This window comes from Vidua macroura, chromosome 15 (genome assembly GCF_024509145.1).
Source record: "Vidua macroura isolate BioBank_ID:100142 chromosome 15, ASM2450914v1, whole genome shotgun sequence".
Classification (NCBI taxonomy): domain Eukaryota; kingdom Metazoa; phylum Chordata; class Aves; order Passeriformes; family Viduidae; genus Vidua; species Vidua macroura.
Genome location: NC_071585.1, coordinates 12,040,421 through 12,057,636, shown reverse-complemented (window position 1 = coordinate 12,057,636; position 17,216 = coordinate 12,040,421). Strand labels below are relative to the sequence as shown.

Genomic DNA, 17,216 nt, shown 5'->3' with positions numbered 1-17,216 from the left:
GTGAGGAGCTCATTTTAACTCAAATTATCTTCATTTTGGAAGTCCTTGAGATTTCCAGTAACTCTTAGTTGACCAGGGACCAAAGTGAGAGGCCATATGCCATCCCCTCTGCCTCCCAGGGCTGTGCCTTCCCATCTCCAACCCAGCCTGGGCAGGCTCCCTGGAGCAGCCACTATCCCAAGAGACACCAACAGTCCCATTGTCTTTGTCTCTTGCAGGTGGAGGACAAAGCAGAACCTGGACTACTGCTTTTTGATGATGTATGCCCAGTCCAAAGGCATTTATTACGTGCAGGTGGGTTGGTGCTGGTGCTGGAGGGAGGGTGGATGTACCTGTGAGTTCACTGTACTGGCTTGTACCAGCTGAGAGAAAGCAAAGAGCATATCCAATTCCGTGATGCAGCAGAGTGGGAGCAGGTTTTAACCACATAGGTTCAAAAGCTGGGTTTCTAAAATACTTTAAGACTTGGAAACCTCCCACTTAAGGAAGGCAGAAGTCCTTGTTCCTCTTACCTGTTAGACTGAATGAAAAAAAGTGCTTGGAGCACCTTCCAGAATAAACTGGGTCTGTGCCAAAGCTTTCCTCTGGTCTATGGTGTGATTGCTGTGCACAGAGAGACTGTTGCTGGGACCTGGATGGGACATTGCCTCTGTGCCCTTTTGTCTTGCAGCTGGAGGATGATATTGTGGCCAAACCAAACTATCTCAGCACAATGAAGAACTTTGCCTTGCAGCAGCCCTCTGAAGAGTGGATGATCCTGGAGTTCTCTCAGCTGGGGTTCATTGGTAATGTTCTCCCCAACTCACCCCAGTCCTGTCAGGCACAAGGCACAAGAGCCTGCTGGCTCTTGCCAGCACTACATTCTTGGCCCAAGAAATTGTCCCCACAAGATGGTAAAATACTTGGACTTGATCCCCTCCTATTTTTGCAGTGACCCTTGTGTTTGCACAGGGGAGAAAGATCCTCACAGCTGGTACTGCTGATGCTCACTTTAAATAAAAATAAACCTGGTGAGTGGCCCAGCCAACAGCCAAACAGCTTAGATATGGCCAGTAGCTTTTAGGCTGGATGGGATCTGGATTTGCCTAAGAGTGTGCAAAAGGAAGTTTGCATCAGCCCAAAACTATTTTGGGAACGGCAGTACATGGTTGCAGTAGCAGCTTGATCTGTTATTTTGGATACTGGTTTGATTGGCTTAAAACTTGTAGTTTTCAGGGCAGGAAATGGTCTCTCCTGCAGCTGGCTGCATTTTTCATCTTGTTTCTCTTTACTGAATGGGAGAATTTTAGACCTTTTGATACTGTTATGACCTGTGAGACTCTAATGCTTTCTAATTCTGCAACAAATATTAAATCCGGAAGTGTATTAGCAATGTCAGCACTGCTGGTACATAAACAGGGGCCACATGTTGCTTCCTTTACAGACAGACACATCTCACCTCCACAGCCCAGTCTCCCAATTTTTTCTTTCCCAGCTCTGATTCTAGACCATTTCATACCATAGCTCATCTCTCTCTCTTTGTGCTCTAGGAAAAATGTTCAAGTCTCTGGATCTGAGCTTGATAGTGGAGTTCATCCTGATGTTCTATAAGGACAAACCCATTGACTGGCTGCTGGATCACATCCTCTGGGTGAAAGTCTGCAACCCTGAGAAAGACGCAGTACGTAAACAACCTCTGTTGAAGGGAAATGTTCTGTTGTGTGGGCAAATGTACGCTTGGCTGTGCCTCCAGAGGATCCTTTCTGTGAGCTCTGGTGCTAAGTGACTTTGCATCGAGCTGTGCCACCCCTGTGGAGCGTGCTGCAGGGTATCCTTGTGGATTGTGTAAGCGGAGACCCGGGAGTTCAGGCTTTTGTAGTCTGCAGCTGCCAGGAAAGGCATCGTTTCTGCATCTAAGCACTAATAGGGTATTCCTCCTGCAGTCCTTGAGGACAGGAGTCATTCCCCATTCTTCTGTGTTGTTCTGCATTCCGGTGTGCTTCTCTCCCTGAAGCCGTCTCCCACTCACTGACTATCCCCAGAATAACCCTTTGACTCTGGATCCATGTGCTGTACCCACCTGGAGCACACATGGAGACTGCCCAGAGAGCTCACCCCAGACGGCCCAGAGCAAACCCTCCTTGCACAGTCTGCCAGAATGAAGCCAGATCACACAAAGCTCTTGTCAGGGGTTCTAGGAGGGTGCAGAGAGGTGAAATGGGCTCAGCTTTTGTGCTGCCATTCCTTTTGCAGAGCCATAAGCCCCCATGCCCTGTGGAGGTTAAGTTTGAACTCCAGCAGCAAGGGGCTAAAGCGAGTGGGAAGGGCAGAGGAGGAGTGTCTGTGGCAGCAGATGTAAGATGAGCTCAGCACCAGATACTCTCCTGTCTTCTCTCTGAACATACTGTATTTACTCAAACTCTTGCTTGCCCTCCTCCTCAGTGGAGAACAAGCAGCAGAGTCACTGTGCAGAGCTCAGAGCCAGGGGCTAAGAACAGACTTCATAGTGACAACCATGTTGTGGTGATAAATGCCAGAGCAAGTGGTCACTCTGGGAATTAGTGTTGTATTTATGTGCTGGGGGGATGGACCATCCTCAGAGCTCTGCAGAATTGGGGCAAGGATGTGGTTTAATTTGGCCTGATCCCTGGCAGAGGACGTGGCACTGGCTCCAGTACCCCTTGTGCAGCAGGACCAGTCTCAGATGAAGTCCACTGAATCCTCCTGGCAGTTCAGACCATGTGCTCAGCTGTGACAGAGCAGTCCCCAGGACTGTCTGGCAGTCCCACAGTCCTCACAGCTGTGGGTAAAGCCAGATGGGTGGGATGCTGGGATGGAGCTGGGAATGATGCTGCTGCCTGTGCCCCCACCTTCAAAATCCTAAGCTTGAGCACTGATTAAATGCAGATCCTGCTAGGCTGGATCATCTTCTCCTTAACTCATCTGTGCTCATCTTTTCCTACCTGATAGAACCAAGGTTTTCTCAGGGGAAATCACAAACCTCTTAAACATGTTGCCTTTTTAAAAATTAACCTACTTTCCATGTGGATTTCTGGCTCCTTTCCCCTGCTGTTTGCATGATTAACTCTGCACAGCGCCCTTTCAAACATGACTTTCTCTTGTAAATCCCACTGTGCAAAATCAAATGGTAGCGAGGAGGATTTGTCTTTTTGATTGAAAGTTTGTTTGACCTGAGCTTTTGGTAAGTGCTTTTCCTGCTCTGGGTATATTCTGCTCTTTCTTTTTTAACTAATTTTAGATTTATCTGGGGTAGACCTAGGTGAAAGGATGACCTTCTTACCACCATGAGCTATTCCCCCTCCTGGCTTGTCTGTGACAAGGCTGCTTTCAGGAAACATTTCTTTAGCAGTGCAGGAAAAGGGGAGAAAGATAAATCAGGAGATGCTGTAGCTGCCTTCATTCCCCTTCCTCCTCCTCTCCCCATCCAGAGTGGGATAGCCATGATGGAGTTACATCCAGAGTTGCTGGCAGTGAGTAGGGTCTGTCCCATTAGCATGGCTAGTTTTAATTTTCTAATGTAACGTGTGCTGGATTAGGGGATTATCTCTTTTGCAGCTCGCAGGGGTCATGCCTGGAATTTCCCAGCTCCTGGCCCATGGTGAGGGCTTGGTGTGACACCCTGTCTGTTCCAGGCAGCCACCGTGGGATTTCTGCTGGGTGGGAGGCTGCAAGAGCAGATGGCATTAGGGATGTGCATGCATTTCTTTTCTTAGAAAAAGCCAAAGTTGGATAACAAATACCCTCTTCATACAGCTTTTAACCTGTATTTTTGTCCTGCTCCCCCAAACTGAGAGAAATGAGCTATTTTAAAATGTGAGCTCTCATCTCCCCACGCTCTCAGTGATTTTCCCTTTTGTCCTTTATTCCCTCTCCATCGTCTCTCTCCCTCCACTCCATGGTAAATCACTGCCAGGATCACAGTTGCATCTCCAAGTTTATTTATGTAGTGGATAGGCGTGAAACAGCCCAGCAGCTCTGACAATGGCACGTGCTGTACATCTGCTCACAACTCCTGCCAGCAAACTGGGAACTGCCCATCCAGAGAGAGCCCACACTTGGGACCTGTTCACCTGGCTCTGAGTCATCCCAGGATTATTGTACCTTCAGACATCAGGGATCCCAAGCTCTGAGTTGTAGGAAAAAGGCTTTCCCAATAAGCCAAGGGGCAAAGGAAACTCAGTTCTCTGGCTGTTCCTCCCTGACAGCACAGAGGGGATTTGCTCAGCGTTCTTAGCTGTGCTTGGCAAGGAGAAATTTGGCACCTGGACCCTGCCCAGCAGAGCCTGGGGGGCAAGTGGCTGAGAGTCACAGTCCAGTTTCTCCAAAGTGTGGTTAAAAGCCGTCTTGCCAGATCAGAGCCTAAATACCACAGAAGGGCACAGAGATGGAGGACTTCTCTGTCACTGCTTGTGCCCTTGTCCGTCACTCTTTGGCCACAGTGGCCTGCAGAGGTTTGAGCCTGGGGCACTGTGAGGCTGTCTCATTTCAGAAACACTGCGACAGGCAGAAGGCAAACCTGAGGATCCGCTTCAAGCCCTCGCTCTTCCAGCACGTGGGAACCCACTCCTCCTTAGCTGGGAAAATACAGAAGCTGAAGGTGGGTACCAGCTCTCTGTCCAAGCTACAGGTGGCCTGGCCTGCAGGCACCTGGGAACTGGCTGCTTTTGGGTGGGGACATCAGTGACAGCAGCTGGTGGCAGCTGGATTTCTGTGAAGTGGTTGTGTTTTATTCTGAATTACAGTGAGCTCAGGTAGCTCCTGCTCCTCAGAATGGCAGTGACATGCACCAAGAGTCACTCCAAGATTATAAGCCTTGGTAACAGTCCTGGCCACCCATCCTGAGGGCCAGGCCATGGTCCAGGCAAGTGACTTCGCAGAATGTACTGAAAAACCTTGGAGAGATGACTCCTGGTTTGGTCTGACTTCCTTCCTGCTCCACTTCACGTTCCTTGGATTTGGTGATAGACAAATTATAACTCCCTGTATAAGAGCTGGAATTGTTGATGTGTGTTTAAACATGAACAAAATGCAGCTTTCCACAAGTACAGAATCCATGGACAGACATCCCTGGGCTGTGCTCTCTGTGTGATCCCCGGGGAAATGGATGGTATAATCCAGTTTGTATCCCAGTGCAGTGCTGTCAGGCCATGTAATCCAGTCATTTTATGCTATTGTCAGCCTCCCAGCTGCTTTCTCCTCAAGTGCAAAGACTCTTTCCAGAGCTCCTGGGGCGTGGACAGGTGTTCAGGGACATTTGGACAATGAAAGGCTCCTTGGTGTGCTGGATCAGGGCACAGAGCAGGGGTACTTCTCTGAGCTGCCTCTCCTCAAGCAGTGTCCTGGGATCCAATCACACATTCCTCTGCCTGGTGCCTTGCCCAAATCACTTCCATCTCTCATTCTTCTGTGCCTTGCAAATCACAAAATTTTAATTTGCAGTGCCTTGTAGCTGGGGCCTTGGTTCCTCATGGGCCAGAGCAGCTCATGGCCCTTCTCTGCCCTTTTGCTTTCTGCCCACCAAGGACAAGGACTTTGGAAAACAGGCACTGCGGAAAGAGCACGTCAACCCTCCTGCTGAGGTGAGCACCAGCCTGAAAACCTACCAGCACTTCACCTTGGAGAAGGCTTACCTGCGGGAGGACTTCTTCTGGGCCTTCACTCCCACTGCCGGAGACTTCATCCGATTCAGATTCTTCAAACCACTCCGTATTGAAAGGCCAGTGCTTGAGGGGTCAGCAGGGGTGTGGGGACAGCCCAGAGCACGTGGAGACACTTGACTTCTGCTCTCCTGGCAACTTAAATTTCTTGCCTGTTTCCTGCTTGGCTGCCCAGGAGGAGGGAGCAGTGCACTTCCAGGGGAAGGATCATTTCACCCTTTCTCAGTGGGGCCACCTTTGCCAGAGTTCTTTGCTGCACTTGTGAGCAGTCCATGGTTTAGCTAATCTGGCACAGAAAGTCTCCTGCCAAATCGTGCTGTGGGCTCTTTGGGAAGGTGCCCGTTAGGTTGAGCTGTTGGATGATTCAGATGGGGTGAAAGCCATCATGTGCCCCCTCTCACTGTGCCTTTCTGTGGGTTTGTTCTCTGTCACAGGTTCTTCTTCCGCAGCGGGAACATCGAGCACCCAGAAGACAAACTCTTCAACACGACCGTGGAGGTTCTGCCGTTTGACGTAAGTGTTTGATTGAGATTTGAGGTGAGGGTGGAGTGGGAAGCAAAAGAGGCTTGAGAGGAGGGAACTGCTCTCAGGAGCATCATGAAAATCTGTACAAGATTTGAGTGCCTCTTACCGGTGCTGGCAGGGAGCCAGAGGGTCATGCCTGGTGTGATGCCACCTCAGGAGCTGGGTGCTTTGCTGAGCACGGCTGTGTGAGCCATCCCTGCCTGGGGATGCTCCAGTGGGTGGGATGGCTGCAGAGGAGGGGATGAAGCCAGAATGGTGCAGTGGAAACAGCAGCATGAGGACTGCCCCTGTCCTCTTGTTTTGGGCATGTGTCTCAGGGTGCCAGGTGTGGGACGAGATGCCAGGGTTTGCTGGCAAGGGCAGCTCTGGGGTTGCTGCTTTTCCTTGGGGCTTTTGGGTGACTCTTGCCTCTGGTCTTGCACAAAACTCCTCTCCTTCTGCAGAGTCTACAGTCAGATAAGGAAGCCTTGCAGGAGGGAAGAGGCACAGTCGTCAAATACCACAGGACAGCGGATGGCTACATCCAGATAGGTGTGGGGGGTGTGGGGTGGTAAAGTGCCTGCTGGCTTTGATAACACAGCCCATGTCCTCACCTGCATGTCATTCAAGAACCTGAGAGCTGTTTGCTTGGCAAAGAGTAATTTCTGCTTGCCAGGAGCCAGGTTGAACAGGATTTGTCACTGTCTCCTCTCTTCCACTGCCCTCGCTCTCAGACCAGGTTTTCCTTAGATCATTTTCAGTCCTGCATTTCTGCCAGTCTCTGCTCAGAGCCAGGATCAAATGATGCTGATTATTTGTTTGCTTACCCTGGAGTTAAAAACCTCCACCACGGGCAGTTTTGCCATCTCTGTACTCACACCACTTGCAGGTCAGACTTCGTCTCTTGCCACCTGAGCTTGTTTAAGTGCTTGCCCTGCCCTTGGACAAGAATGAGCAATTGCAGCCCCCAGAGAGCTGCCAGTGTGTGATACAGCCCTGGTGTCCCTGCTAAGATGTCAGGTTTTTTTAAGTAGACAAATAAAAGAAAGATTTCCTGACACATGCAGCGTTTTGCCATTTTCTCATTCCTCTGCATGCTGGCTGGTTTCTCCCAGTTGCATTTTCAAAAAAAAAAAAAATCACAACCAAAAAGCATGTCAGGCCACTCTGTCCCCTTTCATACAGCAGTGATATGTCACCAAAGACTCCGAGTACATTTTGTTTCGTTTACCTGATTTGTGTTCTCCAAAATGTAGCATTTTGCACTGTATTTCCATCCACACTGCTGGTTTTTAGCCTGTTCTGTGTTGGGGAGCTGCAGGCAGGGGCTGCTGGGGCTGTTGGTGGTGCCCTGGGGGAGAGGGGAAGTGGAGGGGCAATGCCAGAGGACCATCCCTGTGTCAGCCACGTGCTCTCCCCGCCAGGCTCGTTCTCCAAGGGCGTCGCAGAGGGTGAGGTGGACCCATCTTTTGGGCCACTGGAGGCCATCAGGCTGTCCATCCAGACCGACTCCCCGGTGTGGATCATCCTGAGCGAGGTAAGCCGAGCTCCCTCAGCACCTCCCCACCCCTGCCCTGCTCATCGCTCTGATCCTATCCCTCTCTTCTTTCAGATTTTTATCAAAAAAGCGGAGTGAAACAGGCATGAGGCAGAACGGACACACTCGTGGATCCCTGGTCCTGCTCCCTCCCTCCCGCTCCCTCCTCCCCGCGGCGCCTTGCCCGGAGCAGGACAGCGCAGGGCCGGCTGCCGGAGGCGGCACTCGCCCGCAGACCGCGGCAAAGCTGCTGCTGCGCCTTCCCCGGCGGGGCTGCGGGGCCAGGACGGGCATCGGCTTCTCCAGAAGAGGAGCAGAAAGCAGAACCCAACCCCCTGCGCAGAGGGGTGGCTTTGCTCCGCTCCCTCGGGTGCTGCTGCCGCTCGGGACACACGGACACGGGACAGTTTGGGGTCGGGACGAGCTTTAGCCAGCGTGGGGACAAAAAGCACCTTCAGCCGCAGACAGGGCAATCTTTGGCTGTGTCTGGGGACAGAGCAGGTCACACTGAGTCCTGCCAGCTGACCCCACCGGCGCGCTGGGATGGAGGCGGCAGGGCCCGAGGTCTGCCTTGCCCTCTCCCAGGCAGCAGTCCTGGCCACAGCTGAGGATTAAGTGAGGGCAAAGACTGACCCTCCTTCAGCAGAGGAGGAACGAATCCAAAGGGGTTGGAGCTATGATTATGGCAGGGAAAACAAAAAAAAAAAAATAAAATATGCCACACTGTGCCTGCCAGCATTGAACACAGCCCCTTAACTCACGGTGAAGTCTCCAGTGTCTTCATGCCTTGAGATTGAGTGCAGAAACTGTCTTCTAAATAACTAATTCAGTTATTGATTGATGTGGGTTTTTTGGGGACGGAAAAAATAAAAGCAGAGGTAGCCCAGTTCAAAAATAGTAGGGATTAGTGTAAATCCCAATGTTCTTTCAGCTATACACTGGAATGCATTATACTACTTTAATGTTCTGTATTTTTTATTATTGGATACATTTGATTTTTCAAGTACATCTCTCTATATAAATATATAAAACAATGTGCACTGTAATAAAAGCTAAATTTAAACCTTTGGTGCAGTAGTGAGAGTCACTTGCAGCAGGGCTGCTTTAGGCACCTGGGAACCCCAAGTTCACAGTGGAGGGTGGAATCCAGGGAGGGCAAAATCCTGTGGCAGAGTTGGTGATAAGTGAAGCTGGGGTAAAGTAAAGGTCATTTAATCAATGCCAAACAGACTTTAGTACTTGGGCTAGGGTCAGGCTTTTCTCCCAATATTTGGATGTGGTTTTAGGCAAGCTTACCCATCCTTTTCAGTTAATCACAGCAGCTTTTCCTATGAAACCCAGTCCACAACTCAGATGTTCTCACACCAGTCTCTGAGCACCTTTGACAATCACAGGTGATTTCTAGTGAGAACAAGAATTTATTTTTCATATCCATGGTATGATTCTTCAACATAGATCATTACAGCAGTAAGAAGGAGAGATGACAGCATGTGGGTCAATCTGTGCTCCACGAGGCAGAGCCAGAGGCATTTTAGAGCAGGCAGTGCTACAAAGCCCAGCAGTGAAGCTCCTCAGCAGGGGCAGGGGCTGGAAAGCATTTGCTTTCTAGAAGGGAAATTATCTCTGAAGACCAGAGGAGTGCCAGCATCCATCTCCCTTCAGCAGGGAATGCAGAGCCAAGGAAATATTCTCTCTCTGACGGTGCCACATGACTGGCTCCCCTGTGCCGAGGGCAAACAGTGGGTTTTGGGAGAGCTGTGGCCCCTCTCACCAGACACCACGGAGCTGGAGAGGCCACACCAATGCTCTCATCCATGTGGAGGAGCTGAGCCTCAGGAAGTGTGTCAGGAGCCCAGCCAGTGCCAGCCCCACCAGCACCCAGAGCAGCCAGGCACTGGCATACAGTGGTCCCAACCTGGGTGGGAGAAAACACCATGAGGCACTGCCAGCCCAGCCGGGGCACAAGGCACTCTGGCAGGGCTGAGTGTCCCCACCCCCTTTGGGACAGTCAGGGAAGAGGTGGCACAGCTATGAACACATGGGGGCAGGAGGGGAGGAAGAAGAGGTGGTGAAAATCTGCCTGCAGATTCCACCCATAGGGAGGAAACCTGTTCCAGGGGCCTCGTCCTGCTCCCAGGCTCCCTGGGCTGGTTTGGGTGCCCAAGGTCCCGCTCAGGTCCTTACCGTCCCTGTGCCGCCACGGCGTAGCCCTGGAAGTACCTGAGGCGGGTGTAGAGGTACAAGAGCCCACACGCTGCAGTCACACCTGGGGGGACAGGGGAGCTGAGTTCTGGTGGGGCTCAGCATCCCTGACACTGCTGGAGCTGCATTCCAGCACAGTCCTCCCAGCAGATGGGGCACGGCCAGAAAACCAAACACAGAGTGATTTGGCTTTAAACCACTGTGTGAGCTTAAATGAGTTTTCTTCCTTCCCTTTTTGTGAGGGATGAACTTCTCTGCCCCACAGAGTTGCTCTGGGACTTGGGTTGGCAATGCTCCCTTACGTGGTTTCTCCTCACAACTAAATGGTGGCAGCAGCCAAATCCCCTTGGTAGGGATAGACAATGGATGAGTAAATGTTTGGGTTATGGTTTCTTGTTCTGACATAGCTCTGCCTCAGCTGCTGCCACCCTGGCACCCTGGGACAGCCTGACCTTGTCCAGGAGAAGCAGCACGAGGGAACAGCCAGGCTCCAGCAAAGGAGCAGGGGCTGCCAGTGCTTCCTCCTCCAGGCAGGAATGGGCTCAGCTGCTCCCAGCTGGAGTTGAGGCTTCTCAATCCAGCTAAAGGGGAAATTTGCTTTCCATGAACAAGAGCCTCACAGGCACAGAGAGAATGCCTGAGTCACAATGGGATTTAAACTGGGGCTGGGGTTTTTTGGTTTGTTCAGATGGTTTGGGTTGGAGCTCCCCCCCACATCCCTTTTACCTTGATGGAAGAAGATTCCAGCAACCCAGAGGAGGGAAATGAAGATTGGGAAGTACTCGGAGCAGTTTGCCCTGGTGAGAACCAGAGATGAGAGTTAAAACTGCCTCCTTGTACATCAGAGCCTGGATAACCAAGGCTGGAGAAGGGAATTGGAAACGCACATCAGAGCAAGCTAAAAGAGCTGATGAGAACCATTGTGCTGAGGGAAAGGAGGCTTTTCTGTGATCAAGAACATCCAATATCTGTATTGTAGAGAAAAAAAGCAGCCAAACAACACATTCACCTCTCCTGCATTCACATGGCCCTGGATTGACAAGCTGTGGCTGAGATGGAGATGAGTCTCTGCTGGACCCTCAACAGGCTCCATCCCACACACAGAACCATCCCAGACAGCTGCTGCACCACCAGCTGCTGGGGGAGAGCCTTCTTGTCAGTATTTAGGGAGCTTTCTCTTCCCTTTGGGTGGGAACAGCCCAAATATGGGAGTCACACAAGTCACACACCAAGAAGGAGCCTTCTCTCAGATAAAATTCAGCAGGAGGTGATCGGATTTACAGCCAGGTTTTCCTCCTTTTTTCTTTAGTGACAAAATTACAGATTTTCTGCAAGAGAAGGAGCTGTGTTATTAAAGACATTGGTTTCGCTTCTCCCACATTTTACCATTCCCAAGGCAATTTAATCTTAATGTTGGCCAAAAATATACAAACCTTTGGAGAATGGAGCCAGACTGGGAGCTGGAAAAAGTCTGAAGAACCTTATTCTGTAAATGCAGTTTGAGCCTCAGAGAGGGGAGGCTGCCAGGTTTCAAGTGAGTAATGCATCAATAACATTTTTTCCCATTTTTTTTTCAATATATCAAATTATCCATTTGTATACTGTTCCACAGGGAAAAGAGAAGAAAAACCCACAAAGAAGCAAGTCCTTCTTAAGTCCAAGTTCCCTGAGGTCACCTTCCCTGCCGCAGCCCATGGCATGACTTGGTCAACACACATTTAATAGTTAAGTATTTAATTAAAAGCCACATCAGCAGCTCCCCAGCTCGCAGAGGCTGATGTCTCCAGGCAGGCTGGCCTTCCATGGCCTCACAGAAGGACTGGAGCTGGTGTTTTTGTCACTCCACAAACGTTTCCTGTGCGCTGGCAAGGGAACGCAGCTGCTTTGTTCGGGATTTAGTGCCGGGCTGGAATTACCCTTCACACCAGCTCCAGCCAATTCCTTTCAATCGCTCACAAAACAGAACGACTGAGATGAAAGATGGAATCTGGTGCTTGCTGGAAGCTGAAGGGATCTGTGAACGTTTCCAGTTTAGCTCCAGCATTGCTCTATCCATACGAACAGAGCAAAAAGAAACAGCCCTCAGCAGGGGCCCACGAGTGCTGATTCTCACAGTACAATGGCTTCTGAAAGGGAAAAAATTAAAATGCCCTTGTGGCTCGTTCTGCAAGCAAGGCCCTTTGCGTCAATTCAACAGCAAAACATTACAAGAAAATATCAGGTTATTAATAAAGCTTTGGCTGCTCTCACCATTTGGAGCCAATAGTAATATTAAATTTAATGATTCTAATTGTGAATGCTCTGCACCTCTTCCATACGGCCACTAATTTGTAATTTGGCTGCCTCACAATGCCAGAAGGAGAATTATCATGGATGGACAGAAACACCCCAGCCAAAGTGCTTCAAATCAAAATGCAGACCTTTGCACAAAATCAAAATGCAGACCTTTGCACACAAAGCATTGAAAAAAAAATAATAACAATAGCAGTAAGTGGAAAGGTGATTGAGGGAGACCAGTCTCTCCCAACAGTTGACTTAAGTCTTATCTAGACAAAGTCACCACAAAAATTCAAAATCTTACTGAGCTCTGAAGGTCCGCTCAAATTCAGGGTGACCTGTTGTTTCAGGAGGGGAAATCTTGTACTTGCGACGGGCGTAGATCACCTGCATTGCAAAATAGGCTGAAAACAGAACACAGGGATGGTAACCAGCAATGTTTATTTAGCCAAGTGTCATCTGGCTTGGAATCAAGCAAGTGGTTAGACTGAAAGAGCTGATATGATCTAGGTCCATAGTCCAGGGGTGTCACACATGACCTGTAATAAATGTGCCATTTATTTCACTCTCATGCTTTAAATTCAGGTTTGGTTATCCCAGCTGAGTGCTAGTGTTGGATGACACTTTGCATCATCTCACACCCAGCAGAGCCCTCAGTGCTGCTCCCCAGCAGATCAAACACACCATAAAACCTTACCAAGTCCACACTGAGTCACAGAATTATTTCTGAATCTTGTACGTTGTGTTTAGAGTACGCGTGCACCCTCAGCCAGTCTGATGGGAATGATGTGCAACACTTTCTGCTATTGGGTGGGTGCAAAGTATGGCTCATGTCACAGAGCAGCATCCAAACTGTCAAGCACCAGGATACCATTAAGTCAATTGGAGATGCTCTTAATCATGGCAATAAAAGGAAATGGGGAAGAGGGTGACTATTTCTTGCTCTTCACTCCTGCAGGACAGCCCCAGGGCTCCAGCAGTTCAAGGAGCAGAGGTGCTGCCCATGCCTGCTATCAGCCTGTGCCACATTTGAGCCAAGACACTGACTCAGTGTCTGCTACATCAGTCCTTTGTGCATGTGTAAAAGACATGGAAAGTCACCCCAAAACAATGAAAACTTGCTAACATGAAGATTTGGAATGTTTCACTATTTATTAAAGCTCCTACTCCCACAGGCAATTGCTGATGCTCTGTTTTATTTAGGTGCACCGCTACACTGCTGCCTTTATTGAAAACTCCTATTTTCATAAAGGAGAAAACTAAATTATAAAAACAATTACTTTGGTGGCTGTGGTGGTGTCACTGAGGCATTTGAGTGAGCAAAGTCCTCACGTAGCAACATTTCCAGAGCATTGCATAGAGAGACAAGGAGCCAGGGTGCAAGGCCTGCCTTGGGGACTGTCCTATTGTAGCAAAGAACAGCAGGATAGAGAAGGGGAAGTAGGGACAGATGTTCCAAGATTAAAGACAAGACATGTGCCTGCAGAAAAGCATTAGAACATATGTAGAAGGGAATTAGAAATGTAAATAATCTGATGCTATGTGACTTGTGTATCACAAGGTTTTACGAACATAAATACAGTCATTCCTTTCAGAACATATATAAGAACAATTAAGCATGTTCTAGTATCTTCCACAGTGACCCAGCCCTAAACAAGGCGTGCTGACAGAGCAGAGAGGGAGGAAACAAGAATGTTCCCCCCTCTTTGATTCATTTGTAGCAGGTTGATCATGGGTGAGGGTGTCACCTTCTGCAGAGGTCCAGCAGGACAGGACATAGCCTTCCTTCTGTGAATCCAGAGAGGTGTGACACACAACTGGAATTCAGCAGCTGCTGGAGAGCTCTGGGAGTAAGATGAAACCATGACCCATCCGGTAACCTCTCCTCCTCCCTGATGCTCTCAGGGTTTCATCCCAGTCTCCTCTCCAGAAATGGACTGACCTGAAGTTACAGCATCATGAGCAGATCTGGCCTGTGGCATAAGTCCAACTGCACTGAGCAATGCTCTTCATCCTGCTTTGTGCCATCTGCACCTTTCCAAAGGTAGGATTCTTGTGACTGATGGGTAAGAGTCATTTTACATCAAATCTCTCCATCAGCTCTACACTTAGCATCTTGCTTCTACACAGGGCCTAATATTCAGAGGAGTCCTACACAGATCCCTGACACATAGGGATGGGTAACAGAAAACAACCACCCAAGAGGAACAGGAGCCTTTTGGAGGACAGCTGGCTGTTCCCCAAACCTGGTGTAAGGGTGAAGAACTGAGGATAAAGAACCAGTCCAAAAAAGCACTTCCCAGAATGAGGTGTTGAAAAAACCCACGCTGCACGAGCCTTCTCGCACGGACTCTTAGAGAAAAAAGTTCAATCTACTCTGTAGAACCTTTCAAAGCATTTCCTTTTGTGATTCATGTCTCGAGGTTAATCACCTGTGTGGATTCCCATGTGGCTTAGGGGCTCAGCTCTCCCTGAACTTTGCTCCTCAGTGGAAATATTCTTCATTCTCTATTTGATTATGTCCACAAACTTGTCAAATCACATCATAGCTGCTATCTTCCACATTTGAGTGAACCTGGCAAACAAGCCCTTTGGGGCCTGACAGTGACATTGCGTAAGTTGTTGTTGTTTTTTTTTTTTTTTTTCCTTTGAAGCTGTAAAATAAAGGAGTGGGGGAAAAAACTGGAGTAGAATAATTTTGCTCTGTGGTACAGTGTTGACCACAAGGCTGGGGCACACATCTACAGAGTGCTAAACTCAGGGTTTCACTAAACTGTGAATGACTAAATTAAAAAGGGGAAAGTTACTTGAAAGAATGCAGAAACTGCAGGCTCCCAGAAAATTCAAAAGGAAACATAAAAATCAACCAACGCTGTACCAAGGTCAGCCATTAAATGACATCTGCACCAGGATGTGATGGAGGAGTGTCTGTAGGGATAGCCCACATCCATGCTTCAGTGCTCCCCTGCTCAGAGGGAATCCCAGACCTGTAACTCACCTACAGAATGCCCTTTCAAAACATGCAGAGAAAGCACAGCTCTGAACCCCAGTGACAAGGGCACACGTATTTCATAGGACTAGATGGAGAGGAAACACACAGTATTTTGCAATTGCTCCTTGGCTTCCCACACAGACATCATAAAACCAGGACACCTCATCTGATCGAACAGATAGGAGGGCGCTAACGTCAGCTATTCATCTGCTGGCTTCACACCTGGCTTGTAAGCCATCAAAGTAAAATGCTTAATGCCGCAACCTTTAAAAAGTACTTGAAATTCTCATTAAACAAAAATATTTGAGACAAAACTGCTATCTAGGGATTTGTTACTGAGGGTTTCCTAAAGGAAAAGGGCTCAGCAGCATTTCTGTAACTCAGTTTCAAGTTTTCTTCATGTCTTGTCTTTGCATGCTAAACATTCGCTTCACCCCCACTTAGTTTAATAACAAAAAAATTCGTAGTACAAAAGTTTCTTCCGTTTGTAGTTGTATGTCTCTGTAAATTGAGTGGAAATTACTGAAAATTCAGAAGTCTTGAGCTCTATTCTTAAAGTGGCATATTTTGTTTTAAATAATGCTTGTATTAAGAGATTTATCATCTGATGGCTAAAAGCACATGATGCTGCTCAGAGATTCACATCTGTTTGCAAGCAGAGGTGTGATAGCTGTATGGTGAATTAATACAGTAATAACAAGCCCCACAAACCTTTCCTTATAGAATGGTGAAGTTTTTAATAAAATTTGGGCTCTGTCCCCATCCCAGGCAGGGGAGTGACTGTCCTGATGCTCAAGGGTGAGAGACTTTGCCCAAAGGACCCACAAATAAACAGAGCTTGGCAACAACACTGCTCCTTCTAAATGATCTAAACACAATGCATCTATTTAAATTAGAAGTCACTGAGATCCTTTGAAGAGCTCTGTGTCTATTTCTGACCAGAACTTGCATTAGTTTCCAAATTACTGTGCTCTCAGTCCATCTTGCCATCTGCTCTGTGGCATACAAACATACAAGGTCACAGAGAAACACCCATGTGCACGAGGCTCTTTCCTATATCCACACCTGTCTGTACACTGACCTCCTCATCAGCACATTTACTAACCTGCCTTTATTCTGGCTACCTCCAGCCACTGCAAGTTACAAATTGCCCGCTAAAATTCAATCACAAACTACCTTACTGTAATAACATCACGTTGAAATTGCTTTCAGTGTAAAAGTTTGATTTGCTGGCTTTGAAGATCATTTTAGTCCCTCTTAAATAATGACCACGCTCAGGCATGACACTTCTGCCATGAACAGCCAAAAATTTGTATCATTTTACCATGTAGAAAAACAGTGACTTTCACTCCACAGACGCTCCGAGAAAAACACAGCAACCACATCCCAGAAAGTTTAACATAATTAGCTGAATACTGGCATTGTACAAAGGACATTTACCTTGCTCCAGGACTCCCAGAACTGTGACTGTGGCCAGCAGGTCTATTTGATCTCTCATGCTGCTGACTGTGGAGCAAACCCCAGCCTGATGTGCTGGGTACAGCTGTTCCAACACTCTCTCCCACCACCACCCACTTCCAAGAGCTGCCTCTGAGCATAGGTGTTTCCTCCACCACACCTTAACTGTCTCCACACCACGTGGTTTTCCAAAGCAGCCACCCACCAGAAAATGTCTACTCCTTCCAGCCAAGTGCCTTTTGCTGAACAATGGAGCAGGGAAGAATTTTACATGAGCAAACTGTGAAATTCTTCTAATTCATTCTTCATTTACAAATTTTATACCACGACTGAATTATATGTTGCCGACAATGGAAAGATGATAGAATTCTTTCCAGCCCTTTTGTTGCTAGTTTTAATGAGCTCTGAAGCATCTCAATTATGTGCAAGGTTGTAAAAATTATTAACAAGCATTTACAAATTAATGACTTGACCTTCTGCTCTTATTTCAAGTAGTGGAGTTGACCACATGAAAGATTCGATACACTCCAGCTGGAATAACTTAACTCTGTTACCAGATTCTGTGATTTAACAGAATATTCAGATGCTT

At 48.3% G+C, this 17,216-nt stretch overlaps 2 protein-coding genes across 3 annotated transcripts in view; one reads left to right on the top strand and one right to left on the bottom strand.

The window, feature by feature from the left end:
• Nucleotides 1–8,761, top strand: part of MGAT4B (alpha-1,3-mannosyl-glycoprotein 4-beta-N-acetylglucosaminyltransferase B) — a 50,885-nt gene extending 42,124 nt beyond the window's left edge. The window contains exons 7-15 of the mRNA XM_053991056.1: nt 219–294; nt 671–785; nt 1,530–1,660; nt 4,490–4,597; nt 5,523–5,716; nt 6,092–6,170; nt 6,626–6,713; nt 7,586–7,698; nt 7,774–8,761. Coding sequence (XP_053847031.1) covers nt 219–294; nt 671–785; nt 1,530–1,660; nt 4,490–4,597; nt 5,523–5,716; nt 6,092–6,170; nt 6,626–6,713; nt 7,586–7,698; nt 7,774–7,797 — 928 coding nt within the window. The 3' untranslated portion in view covers nt 7,798–8,761. The remainder of the gene's footprint in view (nt 1–218; nt 295–670; nt 786–1,529; nt 1,661–4,489; nt 4,598–5,522; nt 5,717–6,091; nt 6,171–6,625; nt 6,714–7,585; nt 7,699–7,773) is intronic.
• Nucleotides 8,762–9,100: 339 nt separating this feature from the next.
• LOC128814812 (leukotriene C4 synthase-like) lies at nt 9,101–16,774 on the bottom strand. Of its 2 annotated transcripts, none has more exons than XM_053991057.1 (5): nt 16,610–16,774; nt 12,482–12,581; nt 10,627–10,697; nt 9,883–9,964; nt 9,101–9,419 (listed from the first exon to the last, which is right to left on the bottom strand). In XM_053991057.1, exons 1-5 carry the CDS (start codon nt 16,665–16,667, stop codon nt 9,245–9,247), a joined length of 486 nt encoding a protein of 161 aa, XP_053847032.1. In that variant the 5' UTR covers nt 16,668–16,774; the 3' UTR covers nt 9,101–9,244. The 2 variants fall into 2 exon arrangements, with proteins under 2 accessions (XP_053847032.1, XP_053847033.1); XM_053991058.1 differs by having other exon boundaries at nt 9,333–9,613.
• Between the last annotated feature and the right edge of the window lie 442 nt (nt 16,775–17,216).

Bases quoted from the DNA above. Each gene is read 5' to 3' on its own strand.
- LOC128814812 (XM_053991057.1), bottom strand. From the start codon at position 16,667: ATGAGAGATCAAATAGACCTGCTGGCCACAGTCACAGTTCTGGGAGTC. The intron at 9,965-10,626 runs GTAAAAGGGATG...CTGTCCCCCCAG, and splicing joins TGGAATCTTCTTCCATCAAG to GTGTGACTGCAGCGTGTGGG. The intron at 9,420-9,882 runs GTAAGGACCTGA...CCCTCGGCACAG, and splicing joins GCCGTGGCGGCACAGGGACG to GGGAGCCAGTCATGTGGCAC.